This window comes from Meleagris gallopavo, chromosome 13 (genome assembly GCF_905368555.1).
Source record: "Meleagris gallopavo chromosome 13, MGAL_WU_HG_1.1, whole genome shotgun sequence".
NCBI lineage: Eukaryota > Metazoa > Chordata > Aves > Galliformes > Phasianidae > Meleagris > Meleagris gallopavo.
This window is the reverse complement of record NC_139416.1, coordinates 6,781,605-6,803,973: the sequence shown is the minus strand read 5'-3', so window position 1 is coordinate 6,803,973 and position 22,369 is coordinate 6,781,605. Positions and strand designations below refer to the sequence as shown.

General features: G+C 36.6%; 1 protein-coding gene across 1 annotated transcript in view; it reads left to right on the top strand.

Moving 5' to 3' along the window:
- The window catches only part of LONP2 (lon peptidase 2, peroxisomal), a 38,836-nt gene extending 18,525 nt beyond the window's left edge, over positions 1-20,311 (top strand). Inside the window, exons 9-15 of the mRNA XM_085234926.1 lie at positions 1,241-1,391; positions 2,363-2,489; positions 4,050-4,183; positions 10,154-10,296; positions 15,318-15,525; positions 16,804-16,994; positions 18,756-20,311. Of these exons, the coding sequence (XP_085091052.1) occupies positions 1,241-1,391; positions 2,363-2,489; positions 4,050-4,183; positions 10,154-10,296; positions 15,318-15,525; positions 16,804-16,994; positions 18,756-18,977 (1,176 nt within the window). The 3' untranslated portion in view covers positions 18,978-20,311. The remainder of the gene's footprint in view (positions 1-1,240; positions 1,392-2,362; positions 2,490-4,049; positions 4,184-10,153; positions 10,297-15,317; positions 15,526-16,803; positions 16,995-18,755) is intronic.
- Positions 20,312-22,369: the final 2,058 nt, after the last annotated feature.

Genomic DNA, 22,369 nt, shown 5'->3' with positions numbered 1-22,369 from the left:
GGAGGGCCGGTCAATAGGCTTGAGGGTAGGGCTGCCATCCAGAGGGACCTAGACAGGCATGAAGTGGGGGCCAGCAGGAACCTGAAAAATTCAGCAAGGACAAGTGCAAAGCCCTGAGCTTGGAGAGGAGCAACTTTATGCAAGGATGCAAGCTGAGGACTGGCTGGCTCTGGGTAGCTCTGTTGTAAAGCTGGAGTCCTTGTTAACACCACAGTGAACGTGAGCCAACAGTGTACTCCAGCAGTTAAGATGGCAAACAGTATCAGGAGTTGTGTTAACAGGAGCATAGCCCATAAATCAAGGGATGGGATTATCCTCTTTACTTGGCAGTCGTTAGGCTGCATCTAGAATAGTGAGACACACTTTGAGTTTCTCAAAGCAAACAAGATATCAAGAGAATATGTCTAAGATTAATTTGGAAGCCTGTTGTTAATACATTAAATTATATCAGTTGTGAACAATATTAGTATAAGATGATCCTTTGAAAAAGAAATAGGAAGAAAACACTTTGCATTGAGAATACTTTCTCAGGTCTATTTGCAGTCAAATTTCTCTTTACCTCTGTATAAATTGGCCAGAAATGTTTGTCTCTGACAATATGAACTAAACATGGTGCATATTAAGGTTTCTGTTTTGTGACCTAGCCAAAATAGAAACTGATAATTTCATGTATGGAGGAAAACAGCAGAGAGAATTTTATTTTGTCCATTTGGTGAAGAAATGCAAACACTTTTTTTTTTTTTTTAAATAATTGTGCTATTCATGCAAGTACACTGATAATGAAAGGAAATGTTACATTCCAAAAGTATAAAGAGTGAAGATAGGTTGAATCTTGGATGTACAGTTAAGTTGCTCACAGTGACTTCAATCTCATAAAGAGGGGGGGTCCTGCACGGGACCTCTTCAGCCTTTGGCATTAGCTGCCTATCTAAAGTTAGGCTGTCTGCAGTGGCTAGAGATATTGCTGGCATTGTGTATTAGAAAAATTGGAAAGTTGTTAGGAAATTAAAAAAAAAATAAGATAAAAATAATAATGAAAAAAGCTGTTTGGTATGTGATGTGAAATCTAGTTTAAGGTAATCTGAATTTGGCAGAGTATAACGAAGCTTCAGTAATATTCATTGTGTATTTTGTAAGTGTAAAGTGAGGTTGACAGATCCAAGTAGAGTATTAACAAAATGCTTATACTTCATTTACTTCGAAGTGAACAACTGCATTAATTTTGTTAACTCCTGTTAAGGTCCTGGATCCGGAGCAAAACCACAGTTTCACTGATCACTACTTAAATGTAGCCTTTGATCTGTCTCAAGTCCTTTTTATAGCTACAGCCAATACTACAGCAACTATCCCACCTGCTCTGCTCGACAGGATGGAAGTCATTCAAGTTCCAGGTAATGCTGAAGTGTTGTCATTAAAGTGGCTATTGCAAGTCCTTAAACAATGTTTTACCTGGAATAAAAAGCATTTCCTTAAGCTTCCTAGGAAACTAGACTGATAGCTAAAATCATCAAAAGAGAGTATTTGCAATGCTTCCTTTACAGTCTCTGTCACTTATGAAGTAGCAGTATGAGAAGACAACTTACTGAACTAAACTGTTTTCTGGAATTAAGATTTCTAATTGGTGTGAAGTAATGTAGTAAACTGAGGACTGCATCTTTAGAGAAATGCAGGAGGTACGAGTTTGTGGCCTTACCTTTACAACCTGAACTGGGAGCCTGCCTTCTATATACAGTAGCTAGTTTTGTTTCTATAGCACTCACCAAGCCATGGGAAAACTGTGTTCCACTTTTTGTGCTGAAGACTATTTGTCCTGTTAGATTAAATAATGATTTGATAATATTCTGCACCTATCCCTTCCCTTTTCTTTTAGACTGCCTAGTGACTAAGATATAACTATCCAGGGTGACTACCACCACACCAGGCATCAAAACAACTTTTAGGATCACTGAAATAGTGATGAATGCTGTCTTTTTTTTTTTTGTATGCATGCATACATATGATGCCTAGTTTTGTAGACATATACAATATATGTTTAATGATTACCCTATCAGATTAGCTCTGTTTAGAGATGTAAAGAACTTGTGCATCCTGATGCCATGTACCTGAATTGAGAATTTCTTTAACAGGAGGAGTTATTTCTTGATATGTGTGCCCAGCAGCTTAGTAAGCTAGAACTACTGTGAATGTAAATGAGAATGTTTTTCTGATTCTTCTGAAGTCTTACTTTAGGGCTCCATGTCATTTTTGTTTTTGAGGTAATTTTAAGGTAACCTTTTAAATTCAGTCAGGTATGAAGTTGTAAGAAGTTTGACATTATAGTGTATAAGCAAACAGATTAGTACAAATATTCTTTTTTTTCTAGGATATACACAAGAAGAAAAAATTGAAATTGCTCACAGACACTTGATTCCTAAACAGCTTGAACAACATGGTCTTACTCCACAGCAGATACAGATTCCACAAGTAACCACTTTAGACATAATTACGAGGTAAACCCGTTACTCATCACTTGAAGTTTTCAGTAACTTATTTTTCTGGTAACTAGTAAATTTTGAAGTGATAATACAAAGCATTTTGTAAGATCTGTTCTCCTTAACAGGCTTGGAATTCCAAAAAATATTAATTTTTAGAATTGCTTTTTCTGTGCTCGTTTGGGTTCTGCTTTCTAAACTGAATCTTTCTTCCTCCCCCTTCTCTTGTTTTTGGTTCTCAATCAGTGGCTCCCAATCAGCTGTGTTGGCACCATTGATAAGGCAGTATAAATAAATAGAAACACTTGATGCTAATATTGCTTCAGTGTTCAGTATGTGCATCCGTGCTTTTGGCAACGGACAACTCTTTTTTCTTAAAGAATGGAGTTTTATTTCTGTCATCTTCATACAAAAAAAAAAAGAATTATCATTTTGTTTCTTGTGAATGATGGACCACATTTGTCTAAAATTGGAATTAGTTAAAATTAAAAATGCATTTTTGAAATAGCTTGTATTAATTAGAACTGCTGTGTTCGTTGAACACGTTAATCAGAACATTTTTTTGTACTTGGAAGTGACTTGGTTACAATGGAATAAGTGTATTGGTAATGAATGAAGTATTTTATGACCAAGAACAGAATTCTGGCATTTAGTAAGTGCTTCTGCCTGGCACATCTTTTTAATTCATAGGTTAAAAGAAAACATTCTTTTTCGATCAGTTCATGTAATGTCAATGATCAGTGTTTTGAATTTAAAAATGGGTAGGTTTCTCTGAAAGTAATGCCTCCTATTTATTTCCATGGAAACTACAACTGATACAAAGAGCACAATAACATTGTTTGATAGAGCGAATTCTCATCTACAGAGCACTATTTTTCAACATAATCACACTGTACTTTTTTGACAGCATTTGAACAAGGGCCTGCATGCTATGCTCATAACAATCTGTATCAGTGGACATGACATGCTGTCGCCACTGTTGAAACGTAGCATTGACCACCGTGCTGTGCTCACATCCACTGTTTGGTCTCTATAAACATTCAGCAAGTATCTGTGAATGACACTGGCTGCTATTTCTTCTGCATGGAGGAATTCAATGACACACCTTTGTTTCATCCACACCTCTACGTCAGATGCAGTTTTGTCAAACTGCCCCTCTGCTGCCATTTGTTGCACAGCAACCAAATGTAATGGAATTGGTGGGAAGGTTCAACCTCCGCTGCTGTACCACCGCCATCCACCTCTGACATCATGGGCCAACATAATAAAATAGAAGGCATTATTTTTGGAGCAGCAATCGTAATATCCCGTTGCAGTATTTTATGATTTGAGAAGAGCTCATTGTTTTCGAAGCATTGTGTAGCATTTCATTAAGGTTTGACTCCAAGTGTTGCTTATGTTTCCTTCCAACTCAGTAGTTTATCTTTCTTAATTTTATCAGCAAACAACAATTATTTTGATATTTGCATATGATAGCCCAAGATCTTACTGCCTTCTACATTTCATTTGGATGTGTTTTTAAAAAGAAAATGTGTTTAAATACAAACAAAATGTCACTTACAACTGTATCTACACTAGGTACACTAGAGAGGCAGGAGTCCGCTCTCTGGATCGAAAGCTGGGGGCTATTTGCAGGGCAGTGGCAGTGAAAGTGGCAGAAGGGCAGCATAAAGAAACAAAGCCTGATCGTTCTGAACTGGGTGAAGGAGAAGGTGTGTATCTTTTTTGTGTTTTACTAAAGAGGACTCTTCTAACATTGCAGGCTCTAGTTTGCTGATTTATCAACGTTTTCTCCTTTTTTATGCTTCTTTAAAGGCTTTATTTTCAAAAGCTTTGCAAATAGACTAAGATTCTTAGTGTGCACATTCAAGTAGTACTGAATTATGGCTTGGGACAAAAATGGAATAATTTCAGCCTGCCAGAGTGGTAACTGAGAAGGATAGTGAATCTGTTTGTTATCTTAGGTAGGCAGTTCTGATTTGTGTATTTCGTTATGCTTTTTTATGCAAATCTTTTACTTTAATTTTTCCTTTAATAAAAGGCTTAGCAGTGGCTTTAGTTAATGTGTTCCTCTGTGTGGTCTATCAACTCAAAACTCAGTCTGCTTGTTTTATTGTACTCTAAAGTAAGTGACTGCTTGGAGATCTTTGAAATTAGAAAGGTTTGGAGGCTTTTTTAATGTGTCTTTGACTGCAGCATATCCATCACTTGAGGACCATTCATTTAACTTAATAGTTAGAACAGAATCCTAAGAAATGATGCTTAGGGATCTTCAGTGATTAGAGTTTTAGCACTTTCTGTTTATTTATTCATTTGCTGTCTTGAAGAATAGGAAGCTTTGACGTTTCACTTAGCTCTGAACAGTGGAATTGATAATTTTGCACTTTAAAAGTAGTAGAATTTGTATTTGATCCAAGTGTGTAGTAATTCTTAGTCTCCTGGATTTTGTCATCTTCATTAAGTCTGTTCTCCAAATATACAGAAGACAGTGATGCATTATTCCCAGTGATCCAAAATTTTGTAAGCTTTGTTAGCAATTGCAGCAGTTCAAGGTAGATGAGGAGTGTGAAAGGACTAAATCTGTAGCTGACCTTATAAAAATGTGGCTATTTTTAAGAGTCAGAATAGTCTGGGATAGGGAAGACCTTGAGGATCATCAAGGCCAACCATTAACTTGACATGCTGAGTGCCACTGGTAAGCCATCTCCCTTAGTGCCATATTAGTCACAGTAAAATCTAGCAAGCAGGGTATTGGGTGATTTGTTCATTTTCTAAATATTGCTGTGAATCTGGTTGACGCTTTTGGACTAGAAGTAACTGCAAGTCTTTGTGCCGGAAGATATCAGAAAGCAAAAACTGCTGAATGGCTGCTTACTTTTGCTTGAGACATGAAATACTAACAAGACCTACTGGCTTGATGTTGCAAAAGATTCTACAAGTATGCCAATGTCAAAAAGCTTATGGTTTTTCCTGCAGCAAGAATAGTTCTCTGCTCGTTTACAGGAGGACAATTAAGGGGACTTGTAAGCTGCCTTATTTTATTGGAAAAGATAAGAAGTCTGAATGGTTACCCCTTACACTTCAGAGTAAAATCAAGGGCAGGAAATAGAACTGTACAACAGTATTGTTAATTACAAGAGCATTTGAAGAAGAGTCTTACCCTAGATGTCTGTTTATTTAGTCTTTCAGCTTTTTCTTGCCTTTTTCTCCTAACTTGTTATTTCGTTTCTGAAAATTAAGTCTTCTTTTATGTTGTTGAGTTTTCTAAGATGATCAGAATGTCTGTGGAAACTACCTGTAATAACAGAAGTTTGTATTTGGTCCACAAATCAATGGTTGCTTAAGTAGATACAGCTCAGTTTTCTCTGAAGGCTTAAGGAAGATAATCTTTCACATTAACAGTGGCTATGCATGAGTGAATGACTGTGCAGTTTAAATTGTCCCATCTACATGCTTATTTATTAATGCTTTCTGTTTCTACCTGTATGCTCTTCTTTTTGCTGAATATTTCTGAAGTCAGATTCTGAGTTTGTTGACACTTCCATGATGCTTGTAGTGGCTCCTGAACCAGGCTGCTGTGCCTTTAGGCTGTGGTAGCAATGCTCACTGGCAGCAGGCAAAATCAGTTATCTCAACTACTGCCACTGCTGTGATTTTGACCCGAGTTACATTTTTGAAGTATTTATTTGCACTGAAAGATAGCAAAATATGTTTAAAAGATCTAATATAATTGCTGAATAGAAGACCTATTATCATCCTGCTCTTCAAGTCTTTCAATAAAATAGAGGAAAAGTAGCTTCGGAGCACAGCTGATACTGTAAGATGAAACATTTTGCTATTAAAGCACAGAATGAAAAAGAGCTGCAGTAGATATTTTGATCCAGTAAGAGAAACATTTGCAATGTTAAAATTAGCACTGTGCTTGCAACTTAGGAGAGGTATTTACACTGTTAAATTTAGTATGGGACTTATCGAAGTTCAGCAAAAACAGCAATCTCAGTGCTCCAACAGAGGGCAAAACGCGAATGCTTTTGGTTGACACATGATTTGGAACAATTTCAAAAGAAATGATCTGTAGTTGTCTTTGTGTTTCTGGAATTGAAATTATCCATAAGAAAAAGCTGTGTCAATAAAACCAAAGTCCAAAGGAGAAGTGGACCTATAGTTAAACTGGAGTATTACAAAAACACATAAGAGAATGGTGTGGTCAACAAAATGCTTATTTTCTGCTAATGATGTGCTCATGCCCAATTGTAATTTAGCAAAATATGTCACCTGCTGAGAGTGTCTGAGAATGGGACACTCATTTAAAAACAAAACAAGAGCAACAACAAAACTCTTGTTTGACTTCCATTCAGTCTGGAAACAGCCAAGTATTTAAAACAAAATTTGAGAATAATCCCCAAACTCTCAATACTTGCAAGTTGATGCAAACAATGGGATTTATAACTTAAATTTCTTAATTTCTTTCTTTGATTGTATTGGATCTTTTTTTTTCTTTCTTGTTCTAGAGTGGACATTTTTGCTGTTGTGCACAGAGACAGTGAATTTTGATTTCATGTAGTTAAAGACTGGAAGAACCATTGGTCAAGTTGCTATGTAAACATCATTGTGAAAATTAATAGTTTAATTTTAAACTATTTCCTCGTTCATTTATTTTTATTTGTCTGTATAAAACATCATAATTCATTTTTGCTTTAAACATTTGTTAGTGGCTGATGTGGGATTGGGACTGCAGTTTATGCATTTGTATGTCATGGGTTTGAATACGAGTACACTACAAGCTCACCTTTGCTAAAGCGTATTTTGTGTGTGATTTGTAGGCTATCAGAGCAGTGATGTGCATATGAAGTTTATTCAGTTGAAAGCCTTCTGGCTTGTGGCTTTATAATAAAAGGTGAAAGTAACGAGATGCTAGAATCACAAAATTTCCATCATTATGTTGATTAAATCAGATCATTAACTTAAGTGGAGCAAGTGTTTCCAAGTCTTTGTAGACACGCGGCTTTTGACACTGTTTAGTAGTAAGCTCTAGGAGTGCAGGGTGCCTGCTGTGGCAGAGTTAATGCAAGGAGGTACACTGTCACTTTCCCAAACAGTGTGTCTGAAATACACTGGCAGCTTTGTCTTGCCTTTCTCACTCCTTTGACTCCTGGGCTTTATGACGAAGTTGGCAAGTGGAAGGCTTCAGTTTGCGTCAGTCATTGGATTTGTGTGGTAAGCTTCAGCAAAAGCAAATGGAGTCATCTTTCTGACCTCTCCAGAGAGGTCTTGTGTGCAGTAACATCATCCTTGTATACAGTGACACACACTATCTGCTATTTTACTGAAACTCTATCTCAGGTTTATGAGATGCTCCATTAGACTTTGATGCTAGAAGAAATTCTAAGTGACAAAAACATGTGAGACTTTCCTGTTTTAGAGCAGCTGCCTCGAAAGTACAGTGCAGCAGCTGAGTCCTAAGGTGTCTTATTGTGATAGAGTGGTTGAAATCCAGAATGAAAATATGTCTTTTAACTTCTACTGTGATACATGGTTGTTCCTCTGTGATCAATGGGAGCACGTATATGTCATCATTAATGAAAATCTTAATTGAGTCTTTATAGATTCTTCACAGTCATCACTTCAGTAAAGACGATGAAATCATATTTACAGATGCATACATAGAACAAAGTGGAAAAAGAACTAGCAGAAATAGGAAATAGTGTTGGTTAGATAGTAAAACCTTTTAAGTTCACTTTTGTTTTATAACGTGAACTGCTGTATCAAATGGCTTGGGTTTTGGAGTAGTACAGTTGAAATCTGAGTTGCAGGAATAGCATGCAGGGTTATGTTTCCTAGACTTGCTAGTATTTATGTATACAGAAATAGTTGTTCAACAAAAGTACAGAGACAAGCTGGAACAACAGGAGGGCCTTCTGACTAAGGCAGAGTTTACAGTAAAGGAATAGGATTTATGCATTGAGCAGTGAATTGTACAGTGGAATGATTAGTGGCTGTTGTATGATAACTATTAGATTTTAACGCTGCATGAAAGCTGAGTTAATATTTTAATAGTGATACTGATGTAGAATGTTTTCCTTGGTCCTGTATGGATGCATTAGTGAGAATTGCACTGTAACAAAATTAGCAGTAAGAAAACTTTTCTCATACATCAGGATTAATAAAAGTGTGGTTTGTATCTCATGAAGTGAGACATTTTCTCTTATACTGAATGTGACACAGTGCACCTCTTAATGTTATGTTAAATAGATCAGATCACCGGTTGGTGTTTTTCCACAACTGTTTGAAGTGCTGTAACTTCAGTTATTGTACATGCATTAATATGTGAAGGAAGACAATTTTTCACTGAAAGGGAAAAAAATTCTAGAAAGGAAGCAACTGTAGCCAATTTTCCAAAATGTGCTGCAGAAGGCTTTGGAGCTCAGTGCCTGGTTATGAAGGCTGTTGCTTAAAATGTGTCTTGATTTTGTATGTTTGGGATGGGATGAAGCATCCTCAGTACATGTATTTTACAATGCTTAAATGACAGCTTCAGGGAAGGGAGGCATTGCTGTAGAACTCTGCTACAAAACCTTAGAAACATCTGGACTGTTGAACTATTTTTCATTTCTCTGATAAATGTTTCACTAAAATATTGCTTGGGGCTCTCAAGAAAATAGCAGTGAGTCCTTTGCATCTGGCTCACATTCGATGGGAAGTCACTCCCTGCTTGCATTCTCCTTGTGTATGCAGTAATTTAAGTATATGTCAGTGTAGGCCTAATACAAATGATGTTTAAAACAATTTTGATACTTTCATGCTTATGTGTTCTTCATTACAGTTCATTTTTGTGCAGAAAACAAATTCTATCGAAAGCCAAAATTTTACCACTAAGGAAACAATTGTATAATCAACAACACAATCATACTTAAAATGGAGGCAGAAAAAAATATGCTTTTGAATCTGTAACTATTGCTGCAATTGTCTGGTCCATTCGTGTTGACCCTTGAGTATGCTGTATTCAAAAGGGTCAGGCCAACTGGGTTTTATAGCCCTTCCAGGGGCATGCATCACACCTATAGATATATCTGAAAACAATGACTATTCTGATATTTGGAGTTTGTTTTGCTGCTAGTGTCTTTTGTTCAAGACATATCAGAAATACCTCCTTCAACAAAATAGCAGAGCCATATTAAAGGATAGTATTTCAAGATAGATAGAAGCCACTGATGAAGGTAGTTATAGTGAAATTGTTTGGAGATTTTTCACTGAACAGAGGCAGTACACGCTGCGTGGTCAAGTAGGTGTTAAAAACTGGTTTTGTGAATTAAGATTTTACATAATGAAGCCATAGTAGTCAAAGAGACAAAAATCGAAGTGGAAAGCATAATGTGAGAGCATTGCTACCTATTGCTGCTATTTGACCTACTTAAAAATGTACTTGAGCAGGTGAATTGTACATCTGTCAGTGGTCTAGATTAAATATTATCCTCATAGAACTGTTAGGACAAGTTTAGCATAAGTAATTAAAATTTGATACTGTATTACCTTTAACTTGTCAAGAATTTTGTGAAAGATAACTTTAAGCTTATTTTCATGAGCTTTTCAGGTAATTCCTCTTGAGTGTTTTCCTGTCATAATTTCTTTAATTCCTCTGTCAAAGACTGTTACAAATCCTAAATGAGATTTCCTTCTCTTAGACTGCAAAGAACATGTCACAGAAGATGCAAAATCAGAATCCATCAGTGACACAGCTGACCTGGCTCTGCCACCTGAAATGCCAATTTTAATTGATTTCCATGCTTTAAAAGACATCCTGGGGCCACCCATGTATGAAATGGAGGTAACAACTTCATTCGTTTCTGTTTGACTATTGTTGTGTCTGTTTTCAGTAGTTGTCTATTTTATTGCTGTTGGCTGAATTTATACATTATTAACTTACTAATATGTGCATTAGAAATAGGACTGTGTTTCTTTGTGTACCACCGAATATTTTTTCACCTCAAGAATATGTATATATTTAATTCTGAGTACATAAATAACATAATGTCAGGACTTCCTGTTAACAAAGATGCCTCCCTGCAGCACTGCTTAAGAATGTGGTGGCATTTTTTCAGTTCATAACAACTTTGCTTTTGTTTGAGGGATGTTTTGTGGTCTTGGGAAATAAGCCAAAATGTAACTCAGGATTCTTGTCTCTGTAACAGCTGTGTTAAGGACTGTCCAACATACCTCCTTAATGCCTATCAGTGTTCTTGGGTATTAAAACCACTTCATTTTAGGCTGGATGTTTTCAAACATTCTTGTTAATGAAACTCTTATCTATTACAAATAATTTTAGGATCAGTCAGTCACCTCCAGCTTCCTAGTGCCTGCATTGTTCCTAGCTGGCCTATTACAGAATTCTTCCCCAGCTATATTTTATGGAAAAGGCCATTCATGAAATTAGTTACTTAAGCATTCTCCTTTCACTATTTACATTTCAATTATTCTCTGCTTTACTTTAGGCTCATGAACTTACAAGTGTAAGTAGTATATATAATACTGACAGCAGGCTGTTGCTGATGGAACACCATTTTTTTTTCTTTTGTTCTCCTGGAGAAAAGATTGGTAAACCAGTAAATTATGGAGAAAATAGCAGTGAAAGAAAAACTTTTAACAAATGTCCAACTTCTGACGACTTACTGTGGTGATTCATCCCTCTCTCCTAAATGAGAGAACCAGACACCAATGGGATGTGGAGGACAAAGAGGGGACAAGGTGGTAGCAGTAGTAGCAGAAGATGACTGATTGCTGAGGAGTGCGCCAGTTTTTTAGTTCTGAAGTTTTCAGACATAAAGATTTTTTGTTCTTGTTGAAGAAATTCTTAATGAAGAGGCAGAATTGAGGAAACAAGTTAGAAAGTTGCTACTGAGAGTTTTAGATGATGATGATGGTAGAAGTGGAAGTTAGGGGGAATTGGGAGCTAGGAAGATCAGGTCCTCAAGAGACCATTACTTTATGACTCCCTTGTCTGAGTTTTTTCATGTTGGCCATTTGTGTTCTGATCTTATTTTTTTGAAGAGATTGCTTTTTAGGCAGATGACCTCATAAGCAACTTTTGTTAATTCTTTTCAACTCTCAGAAGCTGCTGTGCCCAACAAAATCACATAGGGCAGTGTGATTTTAGCTGAGATGGTAGTGTGGATATACCTCAGCTTCATTTGGAATGGCTGTAGCCATCAAACTGTTTGTAAGACTCCTATGGACATTTTTAATACTCTGCATTACTACTTGTCTTCTAGAAACTTACTGAAAAAAGCACAGGTTTTATTTTGTTTTGGTTTTTTTGTTTGTTGTACAGAAAAGTAACTTTCTGTCTGAATTTTCACTTACGATGGATGTTACATACTTTGGACACCTGGTCTTTAGAGCTAAAATACTGCAGGATTATTTGGTTTTTTAATGCTCAAAATATAGATGCACATAAAGCTGCTAGAAAAAGTTGCTCTTAATATTCAAGTCTATATTATGAATTCCACTGATTCCACAGTGCTTATTATTTTTGTAAAGGTGCCTAAAAATTAAATGTTGCTCATCTGTGCAAAAGTTTTGGTCACTCACAATTCTATTCCCAGTCAAAAGTAGAATTAATTCAAATAAATATGAACTTAACACACATTTTAAAAAATGAGTTGGTAGGCCCAGAAGTACGCGTGACTTTCTTTCGATGTGCTGACTAGTTCTGAACTTGCCCTGGAGCCAATTATTTGTTTCTATGTGATAGTGCAGCTGAGTTGGCAATTTTCTGCTCTTTTGTTCTCTTTCTGCAGGAATAAGTTGTTCAAGTAGCATTTCTAAGGTGTGCTTCTTACCTCTGAATATGCAAATGTGTGAGTGCTGGAGTTTCTTTTTGCATGCACGGTTGCCATGAACGTGCTTATAAGCATGTCAGCCTGTTTAAGCTGAAGAAAGACCTGACTGAAGGTTTTGACTTTGATATCAGAAGTTTTTTAAATGATTCCATATTTAGTAGGCAAATTAAGTAGTGCTTAAGTAGAACTGGGCGAATCCACACAGCATCAATTCCCTGAGCAGTTTGGGATTAATTTTCATGTACTATTTACTGCATGCAGTAAAGAGGATATCTTCTTCCATACACATGCTTTTGCTCAGTGTAAATTGTTTGGATAGCCACATAATTCCAGTGTTAATGAATTTTCCCAACTAATCCATAATTCCTTTGAATTTCACGTGGTCTTAAGATCCTTTCAGATCAGTGTAGCTCCCGTGTTGGTGGTGCATCTTAGATCAACTGCTGCTGTTTTTTCAGGTGCACTGTCTGCAGCATGCCTTTCTTTCTTCACAGAGCTTTTAAAGCTTCACGTTTGACCCTGTTTTGTCATTTGTGATTAGCTGAAATAAAAATACAGTGGAGGCAGTCCTCCTGTCAGTACTTTGATGAGACTGAGCAAACAGAACAGAAAATACGATATGACTTAATTGATCTGTGGTCCTTCAGGGGATACCTTTAAATGAATGACTCGTCTTTTACCTGTTCAGAATTTGGTGTATTTTCTGCAGAGGTCTCCCAGCAGAAAGGCATGACAGATTACTCAGCTCGTACTTGTAGAATTAATTCATTTATCACAAATAAATAATTGTATGTGTCACCCTACAGAAAAAATGTTGAAATAAATCACTAAGGCTTTGGAAAAATAATTTTGACAACAAATGAAAGTGTAAGAGACTTAATGAAACATCTCAGCACAGTGTGCATCTGGAGGAAGAGGCTTGTGATATATCCAGCATTTTTATAGTGCTCTCTTTTGCCTTGGAATTTAGGTTTTTTTGTTGTTCTATCATCTTCTGAGCACAACTGTGTGTTTGTAAGTCAGCCATTTTTTAATATTTGTCTTTTTTTGGCTGATAACCAGAGGTAGCAGCTATAGGGTGAAGTTGTTCACTCTTGCTGTGCAAAAGTAGCCACTTTCTAATTATGAAAAAAGAAACTGATCATTAAGAATATTGTAGCTATTGTGATTATATTTTATGATTGTAATTTTGCGATGGGACATGTTTCAGACTAATACTGAAATGTTAATGTCTGGCTTCTGTTAGAAGGAATGTTCTCATTTTGATAATCACATGGAAAGCTATATTGTTTGTTTAGGTAAGCTAGTGCTGTTGTTGGTCTTGAAACAGAACAAAATGCACAACAACTTCAGGCCTGGGTACTACTTTCTGACTTTGTTTCTCCTGGGCCTGGAGGGAGATATTTTAGTAGGAGACTACAGTGGTTAATACTGTCTTAGAAGCTCACAAATCCAAGTATTTCTAATACAGGCATTTCAGAGCAGAGCCATATGGCTTTCTGCCTCCAGCTAGTTAAGGTGCATTTCAGTACAGGTGCCTTTCACTGAGAGAACTCCCATAGCTAGGCAGCCTTCCCACAGCCATCATCGTCCTAAAGAGGCTTCTATACAGATTTCTGTGATCTTGCAGTGGAGCTAATGGTTAAGAGAAGTCAGCACTGTGCATAACAAGTTTTGCATTTTTGGTGTCTGTACAATGTCTGATTGGTTTACCCTCTGCTGACTCTTGGAAGGAGACAAACAATGAAAGTATTTAAATTATGGGAAGTTGTACAGTGCAGAATGAATTGGTGCTAGAGGGGAAAAAAACATTCTGTTGCTCTGGAGTGTTATAAAATGGAATGTTGAATGTTCTTAGAAGGAACAAAGGTAGTTTGAGAAGTTTTAATGTGGACTTCAGAGTTGTCATACTTTTATTATGGTTCTGCTGTGATGCTCCATTCACTTGTTCTTTATCCAATAAATGAAACAATTCTTGAAATTTTCTCAACAGTTTAATGAAGAATTCATCCATTTCAGAAGTGAATCAAATTAACTTTCAATTCTGCATTTCAGTCACAGACTAAAATATTTTAAAATGGGCCTATTGCTTTACTTTACAAAGGCATACTTGTCTTTTGCTATGCTCACAGCCTGACATTAGAACTTTATCTGGTTTCTTTTCTGGCTTGTGAAGTAGCTCAGAACATGCAAAAGAGCTGTATGGTCTTTCATAGGAGCTTCTTCAACTTACTGTAGCACAGGATAAGAACTTTCTATATATTCTAAAAGTCTTTCACGGAATGGAAAAAAAAAAAAAAACCCCCACAAAACTAGAACACTCACGGAAAACATCTTGCCTCTCTTTCCTTCTACTCAACACGAGAGACTGGGATTCAGACCCTCCCATTGCTCTCATCAGTATCTGGGCAGAGTTTTAGATAAGTAGATCAAAGCCCTGCATGGAGCAGAGAGTTTGCTGACTACTAGTAATAACTAATGGAGGCAGTCAGGTTTCCCATCCTACATCTAACCTGAACACTCAGTTATTTCAGATTGCATGAATCACTGTGCTGTCTGACAGTATTTCAGGCAATAATGTCACCTTTGAAATGGCCCAAATGATAGGTAGTGTTTGGGCTAAAAACTGGCTTTTTCATGTAAGTAACAAGAGTCTGGATAAATACAATTTAATCCATCTGCTGGAGGTGTTTAGCAGTCGGTCAGTATTGACTAAATACTTAAGAGTCCCGTGAAGTGAAAAGAAAGATTCTCATTGAACCATTGGCAGTGGGGAAGGTTTGGAGAGCAGTTTGCCATTGCCGGAAGGTAAGGAGCCACACATGGGTACGATTGCTGTAATTTGCGTTTACATGTAGGCAGTATTACTGCTGTATTAAGAAAAGAAGAGAGATCAGCCCTAAACCTTTCTATTGTACTCAGTACAGTCATTTTGAAGGCAACTATCAAACTGTTTTTACTATAGTTTTGTTGCAGCTGTTTCTTACGTTGTTTCCTGTGATTCTTTCAGGTATCAGAACGCTTAAGTCAGCCAGGAGTAGCCATAGGCCTGGCTTGGACTCCGCTGGGAGGCGAGATCATGTTTGTGGAAGCCAGCCGAATGGATGGGGAAGGCCAGCTCACTTTGACTGGTCAGCTGGGAGATGTCATGAAGGAATCAGCGCATCTTGCAATCAGCTGGTTGCGCAGCAATGCAAAGAGATACCAGCTCACTAATGGTAGGTTGGGGAAAATGACAAAGACCGCATGAATGTATTGCATCACAGATATTGACCTCTCACTGCATGGATGCACATTCAGGAAGCATTGATATTGCATAGAAATTAAATGTCCTATCGCTTGGTATGTTCCAGTAATTAAATAGAAGGAAGCATTGCTAAATAACAGCGGAAGTTACCATACTTGTTACAGAAGTACTTTGTACTGCCTTAACAGAGAAAGGGTTTTCCAGCAATCAGTGCCATACAGAAGTTGAAATCAGCCCTAGAGGTCTCTGATGACTCTTTTTCTGATTTCTGCTCAGTTGCGGTTTTAATGGCCCTGTGAACAGGTGCAGCCTAGGCAGAGAGTGAGTTGTCATTGCAGATTCTTTCAGCCAGGTCAATCCCTTCCTGCACCAACATGGATGGCTGTGGACTCCGTGCCAGTATCCTTCTATGGGTTGTGACAAGCACTGCCTTTTACTCATTTTTACATGCAGCCTTTCCAGCAGTAGTTTCGTAATGTGGATACAGGTATTCAGGGCTGTAGTTTTCCTCTAAATCTAGGCTAAGGTTTCTGCCAAAAGTAGTTTTATATGTCTGCTTTTATATTTCGAGAATATTGAACTGAAGTGAAATAGGATCCAAATAACTTGTTTCAACCTCCAAAGAGTACTGTGTAGTTTGATCATCAGCTGATTAGCCAAATAATAGCTAAATAATTTTCTGGCATCTGTCAGCCATCTGTCCCTATTTACAGAAGCTTAAATAGCTTTAAAAAAAACTAAATAAATAGGTGTGTAAAATGCTGCTGGTGTAAACTTGAGAGGTAAACATAACATACAGTTAGGTCTTGAAGGTGAAGTAAGGTGAAAAGATGTAAATGAGAAATCTACATTATTATATTGATTAATACTGCTTTTTTTTAAGAGTGATACTTCTGTGGTATTTTCACTGAAATCTGACATTTATAGTTTAGGACCTAAAACTAAAAATTGTATGTAGGAATTCCTTGGTCTTTACAGTAATCTCTACTCTGAATTTCAAAACACATGCAAATGCTGAGCTGATGAGTTACCTTGTTATGATTTGTATTCTGATGTACGAAAGCTTGTGGGATTCTCTCCCCCCTGCACCAAAGCTAAGCAATACAGTGGTTTTACAACACACTTGGAAAAAAGAAATAAAAAAAATAATGCTAAGACTTGTAGTTCTCCAGTGGCCTTTTAAAAAAAAGACTGGGAACAAAATGGGTTTAGATTTTTCACATTCAAACCATTCTTTTTTTTCTTTAAGCTTCTGGAAGTTTTGATCTCCTTGACAACACTGACATCCATCTGCACTTCCCAGCTGGAGCTGTCACAAAAGACGGACCATCTGCTGGTGTTACCATAGTAACCTGCCTTGCTTCCCTCTTCAGTGGGCGGCTGGTGTGCTCAGATGTAGCCATGACAGGAGAAATTACACTAAGAGGCCTTGTTCTTCCAGTAAGTATTGTTTGGAAAAGAGCTACGTTGCATTAATTCTCCATATTCTAGGTATAAACTCTGTTTTTAGCCATTTTCAAAAGCATAGTCTTACTGGATCATCCCTTAGCAGCAGTCTAATCCCTTCTGGTGCAGCTGTAAGAGGCTGGTAGAAGACAGCCTAGGTTAGTACTAAATGCTTGTGTGCCTGTTTTGCATTCAATGTTACAAATGGCCTTGATGCAGTTTTCAGGAAGCACATGTTATTGATATGTCTAGTTAGAAAAGAACCCTAGAAATCCCAAAATTCAAGATAGTAATAGTTCCAAGATGCATATATTGCTGTTTCTAAATATGCTTCCTCAGTACTATTATTACAAGATTATCTTCAGTTGAACTGAAAAGCTGTTTCTTGGAGTTCTCACAGTATTTTCGTATTAATTATTCTTGAAATTTTCTCTATACATGTAGATATTTGGACTCTTCTTAAATGTTGCTCCTTATATAGAATTCAGCTGAATGATATTCCTATAAACCTTCTTCAAAGGCAGAAGGGCAGTTTTCAAGGACACACAATTTTAGTTTTACATATCACGTGGAGACCGGTATAATTAATTAAAGCAGGTAAGAGTTCTCATCCCATACCATATGCAGGACAAAGGAAGGATGAGGTTGGAAACAGTATTTTGTTTCATGCAGTAAAGAGCAAAGCATAGATAACATCATTAAAATATGTTTCAGAGTTCTTAAAAGAGGATCACTGACATAGCATTCTGGCAGCAGTTAGACTGACAAGATTGCTGCTGTTCAGGGCTCTGGTGATAATTAAGCAACTGCATTAACTCTGCTACAGTGCTCGTTTGCTTAGCATTTCAAATAAATTGTTTTTATCACACCAATGACTGTATTTGCCTGTTGTTTGAAGTGAGGAAATATCTGTACTTTTTTTTTTAATAAATCCTTACTGTATAAAGGTTGTTTAAAATCATTAGTAATTTTCATATTACTTCACCTGCTACATCTACTGCCTGAAAGAAAGCAATGTGGTAAGAAATAAGTAGCATTGCCCTGCCTAAACTGATTGCCATGAGTATTTCTGGTTCTCGATTACCTTCTTTTATAGAAGCCTGTTGCTGTGTTACAGTACAAGGCGTTCCTTTCCTCTAAAGCAACACAGAGCTATGAGTTTCTTCTGTAAGATGGTCTTAAAATAGGATTTGAAAAAAGTGCAAGAGGAAGAAGCTACAGCTGTGACTAAAAGAGAAGCTAATTTTAAAACTGTCTTTGTGTGTCATCACAAACATAGATACAGGTAGCTTGCTGAAGTGATGCCTACTTTTCTAGAACAAAAACATCCTTGTAATTTTGGGGCATTTTCTTTTGTTCAAGTGAATTTTATATAGGATTGGAAGACTTTCCTCCCTAAACCTAATGGTTTGAAATTGAAAGAAAATTGTTACGGGCAACTTTCTTTAGAAAAAGTACATGCATTCCTGGATTTTTTAATCTAGGGGTCTTTTTCTTCTGTTATTATCTGTAACGAAGCATGCTGTAGCATATTATATTTGGAAGTAGGTCCCTTCCAACCCAAACCATCCCTTGGTAAGCATATAGCAAGCTAACAATACTGTTGCATTCTTAATTACTTTACTAAATTATTGGGGGAGGGAGATGCTCATTAAAATTTAACTCCTGGTGTGATTTCCAGATTTGGTACAATTATTACTTTATGAGATTAGAGTCATAGTTTTTTCTTACAAATATATTTCTTTTCCTTATTAGGTTGGAGGAATTAAAGACAAAGTGCTGGCAGCGCACCGAGCTGGACTGAAGAGAATTATCATTCCTCAAAGAAATGAAAAAGATCTTGAAGAAATTGCATTGAATGTACGGCAAGATTTGACTTTTGTTATGGCAAGCTGTCTGGATGAAGTTCTTAATGCAGCTTTTGACGGAGGATTTTCAGTTAAGCCCAGAGTTGAGCGTTTGAATAGTAAACTTTAAGTAGACAGGCTGAGATTACTTCTATATCAAATTTTAATAGAGAATAGTAACTATCAACTAGAAATATATATCTAATGTAAGTATAAATATGAGCTTATAGTTTAAAATTCAGTGTAAATGCAATCAAAATAAAAATACTGCTTTAGCAGTTAACAACCCAAACCCATATTTGCTGGGTATGCTGCCTTTTACTATTACCAGCAAAGAATCTTGAAAAAATATTTTTTTCCTGATAGTGAGATTCAAGCATGAGTAACCTAATGCTATTGAGAAACAATTCCTTACCTTATCTGGTGTGTAGTTATATCAGTGTCAACAGCTAATGACATCTGCAAAGAGTTCAGGCCCACAGCCAGGGAATAGTACGCAATTTGTGTAGTCAGAGAACACAAATTGCAGCAAACACAGCACAGAACAGCAAGAGGGGTAATAATGGGGATGTTAACCAAAAGCAAAGTGATTTGGTGCACAGGTGTTTTCTTTTTAGGAAGTAACATTGAGGCAGTCTGTTAAGGAAGGCTGGCATCAGAAAAATCAAGATTTTGGAATTTGTTAGGAAATGCATAGAAGATTTAAGGATAACAGAAGCAATAGTTCTAGTTTGTAGCAATGTTAACGTAGGCATCATTTTTTCAAATGTAATTACAGGAATGCACTCATTTTTGCCTAGGAAGGGTAATAATGCATTAAGTTCACGTGTGCAAGGTTGTACTTACAGCCCTGGAAGTAGGTGGCACGTACTCAGAAGACTTATAGAAAAGACTGAGCCTGGTAACATTTGGGAGGGGCAAAGTACTCCTCCTTAATTCTTATGTGATACAAAACTAGGAACACTGCTGATTCTAGGATACTTAAAGTTCAGACTCTAAATACTACATCCATTTAAACAATACCAATAAAACTACTGGATAATTATATTTTATTAGGTAGTGCACACTAATAATGTAAGATTTGAGAAAGTGTTAATATCCCCTCTGAGTCAGTAGCTTTGTCTCTTCAATGTTTCAACACAGGAATTTAACTTTATGGAATCTACAATTCTTGAGTTTTTCATTGTTTTGTATGAGGGTAAGCCACAAGAGAAAACCTAGTCTCTAGTATTCTGTTCTTGCTCGTTAATTCTGAAACAACTGAAATATCCTTATGAAAATGCAAGTTGTATCAGTGACAGAAGAATCCTTTGTTTGGCTTTAATTTCGATTGATAAAAAGAAAGCTGATTTACCTGGAATATAACGGTAATTATATTAATAAATTTAGTGGGTATTTTTTCACTAGGTTATAAAAACTTTCACAGAAGACTTAATCTAATAAAATGATTAAAAAAAAAACAAACACTTTTTGCGTTACTATTTTAAGAATTACACACTTCAGTTATTCAGTTATATATTACCTAAGTTCCACAGAGACAACAGTCTCTATTTTTCTGCCTTAAAAATTACTTGAACGCAACAAGTGTGAAATAACTTGACAATCAATAAAACAGCAGAAAGGAATGGTAACTAGTATGCTGCTTTGCCTCTAATCAGGACTAGTAAGGGGAAAATATATTCTTTACTCAATACAGATCAAACGAGTCCTGCACTACTTAGCACTAGTAAGAGAACAGACGTGCAGTCTGTTTATACAGGTAGAAGAACTGCATTTTTTTTTTTGAAAGATAGCAAATACTTTTTTTTTTTTTTTTTTTTAATAATAAGCTTCTACAGCAACTTCAGAAGAACAAGGAATTGCTCTGAGGAAAAGATAAGCAATGAGTTTCTGCCACACTGCTCCAACTCATGTCTTGTCCACATGGACTTTAGCTAAAAGGTGAGAGCTACTTACAGCTTTTCAGTTTCCCACTTCAGAGCTGACTTAATTGTGTTACTTTGATGATTTTTTTTTAAATTCAAATAGACGTATTATCTATTATAACAGATACTGTAGTTAAATGTTTTTGGCTTTTGCTGAGTACTCTTGAGTATAGCCATCTGTGCAGCAGCAAGCCAAAATAATAAAGATCTTTTAAAGTAAAGTAATTTCAATACACTAGAGGCTATCCTGCGTTGCAACTGACAGTTAAATAGACGTGGTGATAAAGATGAGTGTGTCTTGAGGCTATATTGTAAAATAACTAACTTTATCCAAAGCTAAGAAGCAGCACTGGTATCTCCTTTCCTCTGTCCACAGTCCACACTGTAAATTGCTACAGATAAAACTGTCTCGCTAATGCAATTCATGCTTTTAATCACAGTAGCTTTGAAAACAGACTGCTTAATACAATGGCATAGGTAGCAATACAAAACAGTTAATCTGCTTAATCTATTTCAGTTTTAAAGCAATACTGCAAACGTGAACTAATGAGAAATACCAAATATTAACATCCATATTTATCAAACATTTTCCTTTTAAGGCTTTCTTTTTTTTTCTCTGAAGGCAATGAAAAACAACAGAGGTAGTACTAGGGGACAAATGCAAGATCTACTGCATTTCATTTAATCAAGACAAATGTGAGTACTATTTCTCCATACAGCAAAGTACTTTCTAAAGTAGCTAATGCTAAAACACTGCCAGGCTTTAATACACCATTTATTTTAGGTAAGGTAGTAAACTGTACAGATTTTTACGATGTTTTCATTTTTCATATATAACAGAGCATGGTTTTATTTACCAGATCCTCAAACTACTAAGAGGAAAGATCCACTGACTTATGCTTCCACTACTTCTGAGGATCTAGGCCTAAGTGTAATTTGTTTAATCATTCCATCTGATAATGGACATCAATTTTTTATACAGGTTGCTTTTTGTGTTTTAAACCAAATGGAACACTAGTTTACAGGAAGTCAGTACACATTATTTATGCTATAGCATTTGTCATCTGTAAAGCATGACTGAAGAAGTCTGACCGTTACAAACACAATTTTTACTCCCCTTCAGAAGTATATACTTGATTTCCAGCCTAATAAAAATCACCGTAGAACAGTGCAAGAAGGCTCGAAGTTCTTTTGGGCAACACAACACGAGTACAAGCAGCAGCAATCTCGCTAACTCATGCACTTACACAGCCCTGTGATGCTCAAGTTGCAAGTACCAGACTGCTCAGGGTGACCCTAGCAGGCTCTTAGCTAGATTTCCTTTCAAAACCTGAGCTCAAAAGCAGATAATGAGCACATGACCTTCATCCAAGCCAGCCAATGGGGGGAAATGGGTCCATGCCTATAAAAATAATTTGCATATTTAACCAAGTTTCTGTCAGTAGACCAAAAGACAAAACTCAGATACATGTAGGCACACCTAATCAGGTGAGTACTGAATTCTGAAGACTGCACACAATTTGTTGTGTACTTGTAAGGAAATGTTAGACTGAAGGATTACCTTCTTCTGAAACATTTATGTATTGCCACAGGATAC